The sequence below is a fragment of the Misgurnus anguillicaudatus genome, unplaced genomic scaffold (assembly GCF_027580225.2).
Source record: "Misgurnus anguillicaudatus unplaced genomic scaffold, ASM2758022v2 HiC_scaffold_31, whole genome shotgun sequence".
In the NCBI taxonomy this organism is placed as follows: Eukaryota; Metazoa; Chordata; class Actinopteri; order Cypriniformes; family Cobitidae; genus Misgurnus; species Misgurnus anguillicaudatus.
Genome location: NW_027395281.1, coordinates 1262956 through 1277505, shown reverse-complemented (window position 1 = coordinate 1277505; position 14550 = coordinate 1262956). Strand labels below are relative to the sequence as shown.

The window sequence follows — 14550 nt, the reverse complement described above, 5'->3', positions numbered from 1 at the left end:
CTAAATAAATATCTGTATATATGTCTAATGAACTAATGGTGTAACTGAATGCTGTTCATGTTTGTTGTTGAGACAGGTGGACTGAAAATGATTTCTGTGAAGGAGAGGCGCTCTGTCACTCTATGGTCTGGTGTTAAAGAAATAGACAGAGATGGTGTGCTCTTGTGGTGGTTTGAACACGGAGATTTACCCATAGCTAAAATCGATCGAAAAGCTGAAATCTTTCACACATATGATGGTGATGATGGGAGATTCAAAAACAGACTGGAGTTTGATTATCAGTCTGGAAATCTCACCATTAAGAACATCAGAACTGAACATTCCGGACTTTATCATGTTGATATCAGCAGCAGCACGCACACTTTATTCACTAGATTCAGTGTTACTGTCAGTGGTGAGTAGATTTTCAATATTAAAAAATCTGACTTTTTAAGTGCTATAATTGGGTCCCCGGTGCTTCTATCAACCTAGAAAATGTGAAAAAGATCAATTCAGTAACTTATAGCTTGTTCACACTGTCAGTCTAAATCAGATTTTGATCCATATCCAATTTGACAGACTCACTGTCCATATTGTGTATCACAACTGTTTAGATTCGATCTGTGTGTCGCGTTCTGCTGTGTTCCGGATTATCTGCACTGTTTCTATGGCAATTACGTCGCGCTGGCATGACAATCTGCCTCGATGTTTGATGTTGTATAAACTATATTCCTCAATACATGGACTTTCCCAAACACCCCTATTATTTTGTCAGAAATGGACTGTTCCAAAGTTCGCCCTAGGGTTGCGTTTACACGACCTGACAGGATGACGTAATCAAATACCTACACACATGCGATGAGAGGGGTTAGACTGAAACGGATTTCTGGGAATGTGATTTGAAAAGGATTTCAAACCACGTCTGGATGTAGCCTGAAAAGGATAAAAAACTGATTTCATGTGTTTTTTTGCCGTTCACGTGTTCTAAATGTGATTGGATTCCAATTGGATATGCATCTAAATCGAATTTGGACTGACAGTGTGAACAAGGTATTAGTTTTGATAACCATTCTCTGCAAGCATGTGAAAAAATAGGTTATTGAAATGTGGCTCCCCTTGTGATGTCAGAAGGGGATCATATTATAATAATACCACCCCTTAATCTGCACTATCCAACCACAGGACTGACTTAGTGCAGAGAAAAAGAGAAAAAAAATAATTGAGTTTCAATTTCAACAAATCACCATTATGGCGATCAGTGTAAGCATAAGCTTATTTGCATTTAAAGGAAACACCCCCAAAACCCCCTAAATTTTTGCTCAAACTTACAAAGTGGCAATTTAAACATGCTATAATATATTATCTATATGGTATTTTGAGCTAAACTTTCACAAATGTACTTTGGGGACACCAAAGATTTATTTTACATATTAATAAAGTCTTGTGAAATGTCCTCTTTAACAATTATTTTATTTAAACTAACACTTTGTTGGCAATTTACTAATATTATTTGTTTTCAGTAACACTAATGACTCTCTCTCGTTCTCTCTCTTAGAGCGTGATTTGTCTGCAGTCGCTGCAGTCGGAATTAGTTTTCCTCTTCTCTTCCTGTTTATTGCTGCTGTTGCTGGTTTGTGTTACTACCGACGGAGATTCTTTAAATTACAAAGACGTCGGGGTAAGGAATACAGCAGGAATATATACAGCAGGAATATATAATCATATTCATTGTATTACAGTAGACAGAACTGATCTCGATTTTATTATTGGTATTCAATATTTAGAAAGGTCATGCTTTGCAGACATTCATGCAAATAATTATTAATATTCACAAACATTGAATGTATGTACATTGAGTTCAGAATTGTATAAAACGCAAGTTTGTTTTGTGTAAGAAAATATGTAGATTATCATTTGTGACCCTGGACCAGGTCATATGGATACATTTTTTGAAATTGAGATTTGTACATCATTTGAAAGCAGAATAAATACGCTTTCCATTGATGTATGGTTTGTTAAGATGAGATATAAAATCTAAAATCTGAAATATTGAGAAAATCACCTTTAAAGTTGTCCAAATGAAGTCCTTAGCAACACATATTACTACTAATAAATACTTTTTTGTATAGTTACGGTAGAAAATGTACAAAATATCTTCATGTAACATGATCTTTACTTAATATGCTACTGATTTGTGGCATAAAATGATTTTGTGCATGATTTTTTCTTTTATCTGTGCTTTCTCACAGGTATTACATTACCATAGGAGATGAAAAGCATCCTGACTCAACTGTAAGAATATCAAAAACATCTACACCAACTTTTCAGGAACATCTAAAATCTTTCTTGGAACACCCCAGACAAGTGCCGGTCAGGTCCAATTTCTAAGCTTCCTAATATTGTTAAAGAGTGCCCAACAACAGGTTTAAATGCATGCAAGCTTAAAAAACACTGTCATTTTCTCAAAATATAAATGTAATATAATATTACCCCATTTCTCAGAGATCCCCAAACGATTCATGCAAAGCTGTTTAAAGATTCAGTCTGCCTTAATCCCACCTTTCCGTAGCCTACACTGTTCTGATTGGTCAACTGACACAATCCAACAATAGTGCAATATGCATTGACCTAGTGCTAACGTGACTTACTGACAAGACATTAAAAACGACATCAATAATATACATAATATCATTATTAATCCAAGTAATAAAAATTACAAAAGGCACTAAAATTTTTACACTCATTTAAGCAAGTAAGCTAACCAGGCCACAGCTAAACAGCAAACATTAGTTTAACTGCAACATGCGTTGCTAGCGGGGCTTACCTATAAGACATTACAGTAATGTTAAACAAGAAATACACTGGGGGAAAATAAACACATAACGTAATAGTCATACTTACAGGTTGTGGTTAGGAGATCCATGTTGTTCCAAATAAAATGTGTACTGAACCATCTTTAGTAAATTCTGCCTTGAAAAGTAATCTTCATTACATCTTCATCGTTTTGTTGTAAAAACAACACAAACTTGCATTTACAGTTGAAAACACAATGTCTTCCCAATATGATATTTACACACCAACTAGCCAAACTGTCTTTTCTCACACAGTAAATGCAGCTAACTGCAAAACAAATCTAAATGTATATAGAAAGAAGTTAAATATAAAATATAAGTATGAACATAGTAAAAAACAACTATAAAAGGTTTAAAGAAAAAAATTGAGATGAAGCAATGCAAATTCACACAATATCAATAAAGACAAAATAAACCTACAGACAATTTTACACAATATCAATTATACATCAAACTTTATAAAAATATAAATGCTTTAATTTGATTATTTTAGAAATATAGTGGTGAAAAGATGCACCACCTGATCACTTAAAATTTACTGTAAAATGTGCAAAAAAACTAAGATCTAAAACGTTTATATTTGTGACCCTGTCTGTTAAATCCAGACTAAAGTCTCATAACATAATATTAAGATTTGGAGCACCAAGGTAAATTTAGGTCCTGAACATTTTTATATTATGGCCTGGAGAACCTGCAAACTCATCAATGAAAGTATTATCAATACTATTCAATAGCAGATCTTATCTGTTCTTTCTTAACATTAAAAAATGTTGCGAATTAATATAAAAAGGCGATCCATGGTTGAAAAAGTCAGATTTTTTTTTTTTTTTGAAAAACATCATTTTGTTTTTTGTCTCTTTGTGTTCTCTCCAGTGTCAGTCAATAAAATCTCACGATAAAGAGTTTATTTTGATTTTAATTAGATGCTCTGACTTAAAGCCTTTCATCTTTAACTGATAGATAAACCTTTAATTTTCAATTGCATATTCTTGCTATTGATATTATGTTGATTTTAAAGGGGCACTAAAAAAATGTGTATGTCAGCATTTCACTCAAAGATAAAGGCTTTTGTCAGATCTCATTAATAAAACACTGCCTATTTAGTTTATCTTTAGGCTGAAATATAGTGTTAATTTTGTACATTACAATGACATTACACAATTGGGATTTTTGGGGGCTAAAAGGTGGTTTTAAAAAAATCGGTTGCAAATCAGGTTTTTTATACTGTTGATCAAATGTGTGATTACAAAAGTTTTTGGGAATCTTCTTTTATTATACTGATGTAGCTAAAGTGTTACTGTAGGTGGTGAATGTTTTTTTTTTACTTTATGAACTATACATTTTTGTATGAATATTACAATGAATACATGACTTTGTATAGGATTTATTTTAATATTTTGGTTATATTAATACATATTGTGCACAGAAACTGTAACCACAGGTAGCTTTATTTCACTGTTTTATCTAGGCAGAGTTTTTACATTTGTGCTTGGGGAGGCATCTACCAGCAAACAGGGGAACTGCAGTACTTTAAGATTAGCGAGAGAGTACGGCCTCATGGTTTTTAAAAATTAAAACTATTTTAGCCTTAAACTACTTAATCTAGCTAAGAACATATCAAATAGACAAATAAAATATTAATTCTTATATTTCAATTTCAATAATAGCTCAGACAAAATCATAGGTGACTCTGGTGTGGGGGCAGTGCCCCCTTGTCTCCCCCAAACTCTGCCTATGTGTTTTTTACGCTCAAAAGTTTTAAGAAAACTTAGTTATATTTCGCATCTTCAAAGTAGACATCCTTTGACTACAAATTGCAAAGTCATAACATTGCAGGGCTCCAAACTAACTTTTTTCACTAGGAGCACAGTGGCCCCAACTGAAAATTTTAGGGGCGCAACCAGAAAATTTAGGGGCACACACCAAAAATCAACATGCTTACCAAATATTAACATTTCTACTAATTTCCACTGTAATACTAATAAATACTTTAATGACAGATGCAGAAAGTACAATGTGCTGTTTCAAATTCAGTGTCACATCACAAAAAAAAGGTCAAATTTACTGGTCGCACATGTGCACCTGGATGTAAAATTCAGTGGCACACTCTCAAATTTTGGTGGCAAAATGCCACCATTTGGTGGCAGTCTGGAGCCCTGCATTGTCACTATCAAGCAGCTTCTTGAGGTCACACCTTGGAAACTTAATTCTTGGACTTCTATTGGCTGCTTTTTTCTCTTTTTTTGGTCCAACTCATTCATTTGAAATATATATTTTTTAAATAAAATTTTAATTTTCTAATGAAAGAAATGACTGTTGCAGTTTTATTTTTGTATACAAAAGTAATTTCAAACATGAATATTCAGTTTAAAGTTGGTGTTTAAATTGGTGTGTGGTTTTCCTTGTTAAACTGATATTTTATTTCATGGATATGTTATGTAATGTGTTTTATATGTGTGAAGTATTGGTAATAAAATTACTTTATTTGCAGCTCTGTAGGCTATCTGTTAATTTTTCTTGCTAACTACATCATAATGTCAGACTGAGCTATAACCTATAATTCACTTTTTTTTGACTTTCTATTGGGCTTCATCTTAAATCTTTTGACATAACTTCATACATAACTATAGTTATTACAATACCAAGAGTGTGTATAAGTAAATAAAGACAAAAATATAAAAACGTATCAAAAGCTAAATAAATAATAAAAACAATTCCTTCTTCCTAAAAGACAAATTCACAGTAAATACAAAAACAGTACTGTAAGGCATTAGCTTTTCGACAGGGGGTGCACCTAGCACTCTAAAGGGTCACCAATAAAATGGATAATAAATAAATGTAAAAATTATTGATAACAAAAATGCAATAATATGTTCAACCAAAGTTATTACATTTCTGTAGCAGGTTTAAGAACTTTAGGTTTAAGGTTGCAGCCTCCTGCAGCCCATCGCTCTTTCTTGAAATACCATTCATACAGCAGAAAGTTTATACACGCGGCGCCACACAGACTGACAGGCAGAAAGTCAGTCACTTTGAGATCAAAGTACCGCGAGAACAAACTGCTCCGTATGTTGTCTCACATCGCTCTCGCGGTAACGTGATGTCATAAACAGATCGTTCTGCGCAGCGCAGTCCATCATACATATGGAGTATACACTATCCACGATATGTCTGTTTTGTCCCTCCCTTTTCTCCTACAAGAGAGTGAGGAGAAACTTTCGAGAGAGCCCAAGGACACCGTCCGCCACACAGAAGTATGAACGACCTTATTATCTTCTTCATTTTTTCACTCTTTACGAACGGTAAGTTGTTGACTTTTAACGTTTCAGTTTTGCTCGTTTTCAAAGCGGAAGTGTGCATGTGAGGTTTGGCTGTATCACTGTCACGCAGGTACAGAAGACTGGACTAACTGCAAGAGCCGATTCACACCGGCGCGTCGCGTTTTCTGTGTCCTTGCACACCAGAATCGTGCGTGGCGCGCTGCTGCTGCTCTAGGTGGCATATATTTTGCCTGGAAACGCTTCCAAGACGCTTGCGTGTGGCGTGAAAAATAGGCGTCGGTCCTATTCCTAGCATGCACGCGTTATTGGCTGACCTTCCTAATGTAAAACGTAAAAGTGAAAACAGCTCCTTGTCAACAGCTTGGGGTTTGAAATTTTTAAGGCCATGCAGTCTATAAAAAGATTCAGGTTGGAACATGACACATGGTGATTATATCAGGGTAGCACCACCACCAGCATAACTTTAGCACACATAGCATAGCTACAATCTCAGAGTTTAACCCTTTACCTTATACAGTCCCGTGAGTGGGACACCTGAGTTTTTTTCAATATTTATCATGTAAATTTTCATTTAATCATGACAAACTATATATCATTGGAAAAGTCTAAGAGTCTAGAATACATATTTCAATATATAATATGTTTATAAAATAAATTATGTAGTGAGAGTTATCGATTTACAAATATAGTAAAATAAAAAAAAAAGATGGCTTTTCTTTGAAAAAGAACAGCAGTTTTTAATAGTTCCCGAGGGGTTTCACGTAGTTCTGATCATGACACAGCTCGTGGTGATTGATTTTTGGGGTATGGATGGGATGTAACAATATGAAATGATTATCAAGTTTTATTTTGGTGTGTGTATGGAAGTCAACGACAAAGACAGCTAAAATAGTGGGCAAAAACGGTGAAAATTGATAAAGGTGATAATAATATTTACAGTATTTACAAGAAACAAATAACAATGACACAAAAGGGGAAAGGGGCCAAGCGGTGCCAAAACAAAGAAATAAACAAAACCGTTCTAACTAAAGGTTAACCCTCTTATAGTGCTGCCTCACGATTAGTCGCGACTAATCGTTTGCAGAATAAAAGTTTTTGTTTACATAATATATGTGTGTGTACTGTGTATAATAATTATGTATAAATACACACACAGACACGCATGTATTTAATTAAGAAATATTTGCATGTGTATATACATGTTTATATTTGTATATAATTTATATTATATATAAATATAAATATTTATTATATTAATATATTTTTTTCTTAAAATTCTACATGTATGTGTGTGTATTTATATATACATAATTATTATACACAGTACACACACATATATTATGTAAACAAAAACTTTTATTCTGCAAACGATTAGTCGTGACTAATCGTGAGGCAGCACTACCCTCTTACCTACGCTACAATGGAAAAGGTAATGAGAGAAATCTTCACTGTCACATGACACCCTACCTAACCTACACTACCTACAGCATTTCAGAGCTTTCGAATGCAGCCTGTGTTACCTAAATTTAACCTTCTTTTGTTTGTATCTTCAGGTGTGTTTGGTGATGAAGTGAAATCAGCATCAGTGCTGGAGGGAGATTCTGTTACTTTACACACCGATATTACTGAAATTCACAGAGATGATCTTATAGAGTGGACATTTGGAAGCACTCCCATTGCTTCAATCAATAGAGAAGCCAATGCGATTCGTACCAAGTCAGATCGTCTGCAGATTAACAATCAGACTGGAGATCTCACTATCAGAAACACCAGACCTGAAGATTCTGGAATGTATGAAGTAGATATCACCGGCATGAGGACTTCATTTAAAAAGCTATTCAATGTTAGCTGTAAGTATAGTTTTTTTATGTATGATTTAAATGATATTTACTTTTGATTGTTAACCGTTAATGATGTACTGCAGATTGTAAAATAGAGATGTTGTTACATTTTTTCCACCAGTTAATTAGCGTGTGACAATATTGGTATTACTGGGTGGGAGGGGCTTATAAATGCGTATGCAGCCATTATTAGGAAATATAACTAGTTTTAACAAACATGCACTAATAATTACTTGTGTGCATTTTGAGGAAAAACAAAGGGCACTGATGGATTTTAAGATATGGCATGCTAGTTGTGGACAGCTCTCACGTTTATTTTGCACTAGGACTAGTTTAATACCTGTCCGGGAAACCGCCCCTTTATGTTTAATACTTTTTTTAAAACTATATAATATGTTTTATTGAACTTTGTTATGTAAACACAACATTTGTTGATAGCATTTATTAATAAACATGTGAATGTGCATCTGTAGAAACAACGACAGTGAAAAACATTTCCACAAAATGTAATTCTTACTGATAATGCCATTTTATTTTTTATTCTTTATTTTTTATATTAATTTTTATGTGATTATTAGTACTACAGGTACACCTGTATATTTATTTTTGACAATGTTAACTTCTCATATCGGTAATGTGATTAGTACTAGTAAGAAAGACATTCTATGTATAATTATTTTCCACTTTATTTATATCTGTAATCCATTTACATATATCGGAAATACCAAATGAAACATGTTGATAAACATTTACAGATATCAGGATTTGGCATTTCAACTAGTGAAAATGTAATTCTTTATATTTGAAATGTATAGTTGTCCTAAGATCAAATAAATTATTAATATCTATAATTACGGTCTTTATTAGTAAGAATTACATTTTGCAGGAAATGAATTGGTGATATCTGTAATTGAATTTAAATGTAAATTTATTGTTATATTTATCTAGTAGTGATGGGAAGTTCGGATCATTTTTCTGATTCGGATCTTTGAATCTCGTTCATCAAAATGAACGAATCTTTTTTTGAGTCATTTCGTTCTTTTAAAATATGATTACCTATAATTTCACAAATTACCCCAAAATAACCACTTATGCAAACAATTATGACATTTCTAACACGTTATGAGAAATAAAAATCCCTATTTCATTATTTTTTGACACAAGCTCTGAAACCTGCACAAGAGATAGAAATGATTAGCTTACCTCCTAAGTCAGTCCTCGTGTACAAGTCAGGTTAATGCAGCCAAAGCCAAGAAACTGAACTTCATATTTATCACATTTGTATGCCTCCTCTCGTGTCTACAGATGTTTGTCAACTCGTCACTGTCTTACTGACTCTCTGTGTTCGGCCAGGCTGTGTTGTGTGATATACAGCACAGTATCGGGCCGGAAAGAGAAATGATTAGTTCATCATTCTCTCGAGTTCGGGACGGGTTCGAGTCTTTCGTTCTTCCTGTCAGCCTCATAGAGGCTATGCTTTCAGGACCGGAAAGATAAATGATTAGTTCATCTTTCGGTTCCGAGTCTTTTGTTCTTCCTGTCAGTCCCATAGAGGCTATGCTGTCAGTACCGGAAAAAGAAATGATTAGTTCATTCAAGTCTTGAGTTCGGGTTCGGCCGGGTCCGAGTCCTTATGTCACGTGATTGCTGGTATATCACATTAAATACAACATTAGATTCGTATTATTGATTGCGTCTGAATGTATCCTATATTGTTTTATATTTAGTAATTAAAATACAAAATATGTGCAAAAACATTATTTGAAAAATAAAAGTTCCATCTTATTGAAGAACGAAAGACTCGGACCCGACCGAACCCGAACTCGAAAGGTGAACTGATCATTTCTCTTTCCGGTACTGGTAGCATAGCCTCTATGGGACTGACAGGAAGAACAAAAGACTCGAACCTGTCCCGAACTCGAGACTCAAGAGAATGATGAACTAATCATTTCTGTTTCAGATTCAGAACCCATATGTTGCGCAATGCGCATGCGCGGTCAACACAAAATGAACGAATCACTCTCTGAGACAACTCGGTAGTCCCGAGTCATATTAAAGATTCGTTCAAAATGAACGAATCGTTCATGAACGACACACCACTATTATCTAGTCACAGTGCAATTACAGTGATCAAGAAGTGTGTTGTTTTAATAGTTGCAATGCAAAATATGATGTGTTATGTATTTGTATTTCTGCAAGTAAATTATGTTATATTTATATCACGAATTCGCGTTTTTACTATTAGATCCAAAATAGCCGTTTTAACCAGAAGAAATCACATTTGTGATGGCCCGAATAATTTTTAAAAACTGAATTGTTCATATCAAATATTGATATCCTGTGAATGAGTTAAAGCTAATTTGGCTTGCCGTTAAAATTTACTGATTGCGGTCTAAGGTGTTTACTAAAAGCGTTAAAAATATAACACCACAAATGAGTAACAATCTTTATTGTGTGGTCTTCAGGTGTGAGTGATTCATCATCAGATGGAGTAAAGTCAGTGTCGGTGATGAACAGAGATTCAGTCATTCTACACACCAGTGTTACTAAAATAAAGTCTGACGATCTGATCGAGTGGAGATTTGGACCTCAACTTTCCCTTATAGCTTCATGTAATAAAACATCACATTGGTGTAATGCTGTTGGGGGAATCGAAGACAGACTTCATTTAAACCATCGTAATGGAGATCTGACCATCAGACACATCAGACATGACACATCTGGACTTTATGAAGTACAGATCAGAGGTGGCAAGAGCTACACTATAACAAAGAGTTTCAATGTGACTATCATTGGTGAGTAGACTTTAACATGTGTGAAACGTTTGGACTAATGGTGTGTATTTGGTACTGAATGCTGTTCGTCTTTGTTGTTGAAACAGATGGACTAAAAACGATGTCTGTGAAGGAGGGGCTGTCTGTCACTCTATGGTCTGGCGTTGCAGAAATACACAGAGCTGATGTGATCCTGTGGTGGTTTGAACACGGAGATTCTCCCATAGCTAAAATCGACAGAAAAGCTCAAATCTTCGAAACCTATGATGGTGATGATGGGAGATTCAAAGACATACTGACGATCGATCTTCAGTCTGGAAATCTCACCATTAGGAACATTAAAACTAATCATTCAGGACTTTATCATGTTGATAGCAGCAGCAGCACGCACACTTTATTCACAAGATTCAGTCTGACTGTCTGTGGTGAGTAGATCAAGATTTGACTTTTTCCATGTTTAAGTGCTTTAATTGGGTCCCCAGTGCTTTTATCAACCTAGAAAATGTGAAAAAATCAACCCAGTAACTTAGCTCTGGTAAACCGTTCTCTGCAAGCATTTGAAACAATAGGTCATTGAAATTTGGCTCCCCTTGTGATGTCAGAAGGGGGCACAAATAATTGACATTTTGGCATTTAAAATTACACATGCAAAAACACCTACAAAGTGTCAATTTTAACATGATATAATAAATTATCTATAGTGGTATGTTGAGCTAAAACTTTACATACATACTCTGGGGACACCAAAGATTTATTTTACATCTTAAAGTCTTGTGAAATGTCCCCTTTAACAATTATTTTATTTACATTAACACTTTGTTGGCAATTTACTAATATTATTTGTTTTATCAGTTACACTAATATTACTCTCTCTCTCTCTCTCTCTCTCTCTCAGAGCATGATTTGTTTTCAGTCGCCGGAGTTGGTCTTTATCTTCTTATTGCTGTTGCTGCTGTTGCTGTTGTTGCTGTTGCTGCTGCTGTTGCTGGTTTGTGTTACTACCGACGGAGATCCTATCAATTTCAAAGATGTCAGGAGAAGAATTCAAAACCAAAGCGCACCCAGTCCATATAAAATGTTTTCTATTTGCTCTTCTCCACAATATGTACATGGTAAGAATGTTGTCCAGCCAAAGTTGTGATTCCTGCTCAAAATATTGCAGTAATTCAACCGCAATTTCCAAAAAGGCCACACATTAATCCCACAAAGTTTCTGTCTGTTTATCCTGAATCACAGAAAATAAACAGATGCATTCTGACCAATTGAAGGAGAGTTTATTAGTACAAGTTTACTCGCACGTGACTTGTGCTAATAAACTCTGGTTCGTTTGAAAATCTTGCCTTGTGAATGTGAACCGAACCAACATGAAATTGCATTATAGCATTTAACCCCCAGTTTCAGAACAAAGCAATCGATCTACAGGTCTGAAAACACCCTTATAGACGGTTTCATCGGATACACGTGATACATGTCTGGATCCGAACTTTACTTCCGGTTTCGTTTTTTTAATGGTCTGATTAGTTGTTAAACTGATCTCTTGAACAAATGCCTCGTCGAAAATAACAAATGTTTTGGTTTCCTAGGTAATCTACGTGTTGTTGGTTTTTTGCTTGTTATATAAATAAACTACGTTTAAAGAACTTTGTTGTTATTTATTCTTAGCGGAGTTTACCGGAAGTTACGTGTGGACCGCGACAGCCGCTTGTTTATGTTGTTACTGATGAAACCGTCTATACATAATTTGAAAGCAGAATAAATACGCTTTTACATTGATGCATGGTTTGTTAGGCCAAGATACAACTATTGAAAAATCTAAAATCTGAGGGTGCAAAAATTCAAAATATTTGAGAAAATCGCCTTTATAGTTACTAATGATTTTGGGCATAAAAGAAACATACAATGTATTATTGGCTTTTGCCACAAGTATACTCAGGCGACTTATAACTGGTTTTGTGGTCCAAGGTCACATTTAAGAGAGAATTTAATGGGTGCGAAAGTACGATATTGAACAAAAACTGCAATATGTGTTAGCTTGCCAGGCGATGCGGTATATGATATTTAATAGGGCTGTCAAAAGATTAATCATGATTAACCGCATACAAAATTATAGTTTGTGTTTGCATAATTTATTTGTGTGTAAGTTGTGTAATTATTATGTATATATAAATTAGGGATGCACCGCTGTGAATCCACTGTTTAAGATTCGTCAGAAACCGAATCCTATTCGCATCCTTTTCCAATAAACCCAGTAAAACACATTACTGAAGTAAACAACGTCCACAGCAGTGTATTTTTCATTTTATTAAATTTTAACTGTAAAAAAAAGGATAGGCAACATTATGCCAGGATGACAAGTGGGAAAAACTATTTTGACAATTACCATAAGCCTATGCGTCCGTGAAATGTGACCCACCCCTAAGGCTCACCAAAAGAAAAAGCTTACCTCCATGTCAGCACCCGATGTGTGTAATCAACGGCCGCGTGACGTCGACCAGCGTAGTGCAAGCCTAGGATTCGGTTCGGTGGAAAAAAATCTAGGATTCGACCGAACCTCGTCAAAAATGCCGAATCCGAATCCTGGATTCGGTGCATCCCTAATATAAATACACACATACATGTATGCATAAGATTTTTTATTTATGTATATAATTTTTTATTTAAACATAATATAAACATATATAAAAATCTAAATAAATATAGGCTAAATATACATGTAAATGTTTTTTTTTAAATACGTGTGTGTGCGTGCGTGTACAAAACAATTGCACAAAGTGCACAGGCATATATTATGCAAAACAAACTTTTATTTTGTATGCGATTAATCATGTTTATTCTTTAAACGCCCTAATATGTGATACGGTAAGTTTGTAAAAACAATTTAAATATATATTTAAAAACTGAAAATTATATAAGCGTAACTCTCTCTATTCTTTCTGCATCGACCTATAACTTTGACTGTACATTCAGTTATTGTGTACCATTGCTTTACACATATTGCTATATGAACATTCCAGTATATTGTATAACCCTACCTCAAAGTTTGGGTACAAGGCTTGATATGATGGTGACCAATTTTTAAGCATGTAGATGTGTTAAATTTGAACACGTATAAGTTGTCAACTATGCTAGGAGTGCACTAGTATACAGTAGAAAGGCTATGGACTACAATCCACAAGACAAAAACTTTAATTGGGTGCATTTAGCGAATTCAGCTTTCATTTATAAGAATGTTGAATCTGTGCATTGCAAACATAACAGTCCAACAAATAAAACTGCAGAAGCATTTTATCATCTCCATCTCTTTTTTATGACATTTTGGCATAATTTCTTTTTTTCTCATAGGTTATGCATTACCACAGGAGATGGCTCTTGTTTAAGACCTGGGACACATCAGACAGATGTTAAAACTGTGAGAGACCACATACATAAGGACCCTCTCATCCAAAAACACTATCATCAAATATCAAACAAATCTAAACTAGATTTGGATAAACTAAAATTGTTTTATATAGCACTTCTTATACAGTGAATGCAGCTAACTGCAAAACAAATATAAGTTCATATATATATATATATATATATATATATATATATATATATATATATATATATATATATATATATAAATTAAATATAAAATATAATGTCAGTATAAACATAGTCAAAAACAACTATAAACGGTTTAAAGAATGAAATAGAGATAGAATTAATACAAATTCACACAATATCAATAAAAACAAACTAAACCTACAGACAATTTGACACAATATCAATTATACATAAACAATTTTATAAACAAAAAAAAAATGAATGCTTCAATTAA

At 34.2% G+C, this 14550-nt stretch overlaps 2 protein-coding genes across 3 annotated transcripts in view; both read left to right on the top strand.

Annotated features, from left to right (window-relative positions):
• LOC141362961 (uncharacterized) overlaps positions 1-4990 on the top strand; it is a 144545-nt gene extending 139555 nt beyond the window's left edge. The window contains exons 20-22 of the mRNA XM_073865283.1: positions 77-394; positions 1535-1657; positions 2229-4990. Of these exons, the coding sequence (XP_073721384.1) occupies positions 77-394; positions 1535-1657; positions 2229-2245 (458 nt within the window). The 3' untranslated portion in view covers positions 2246-4990. The remainder of the gene's footprint in view (positions 1-76; positions 395-1534; positions 1658-2228) is intronic.
• Positions 4991-5978: 988 nt separating this feature from the next.
• Positions 5979-14313, top strand: LOC141362986 (uncharacterized). Of its 2 annotated transcripts, none has more exons than XM_073865383.1 (6): positions 5979-6133; positions 7666-7962; positions 10419-10748; positions 10835-11152; positions 11623-11839; positions 14087-14313. In XM_073865383.1, exons 1-5 carry the CDS (start codon positions 6088-6090, stop codon positions 11799-11801), a joined length of 1170 nt encoding a protein of 389 aa, XP_073721484.1. In that variant the 5' UTR covers positions 5979-6087; the 3' UTR covers positions 11802-11839; positions 14087-14313. The 2 variants fall into 2 exon arrangements, with proteins under 2 accessions (XP_073721484.1, XP_073721483.1); XM_073865382.1 differs by having other exon boundaries at positions 14070-14313.
• The last annotated feature ends 237 nt before the right edge of the window (positions 14314-14550 follow it).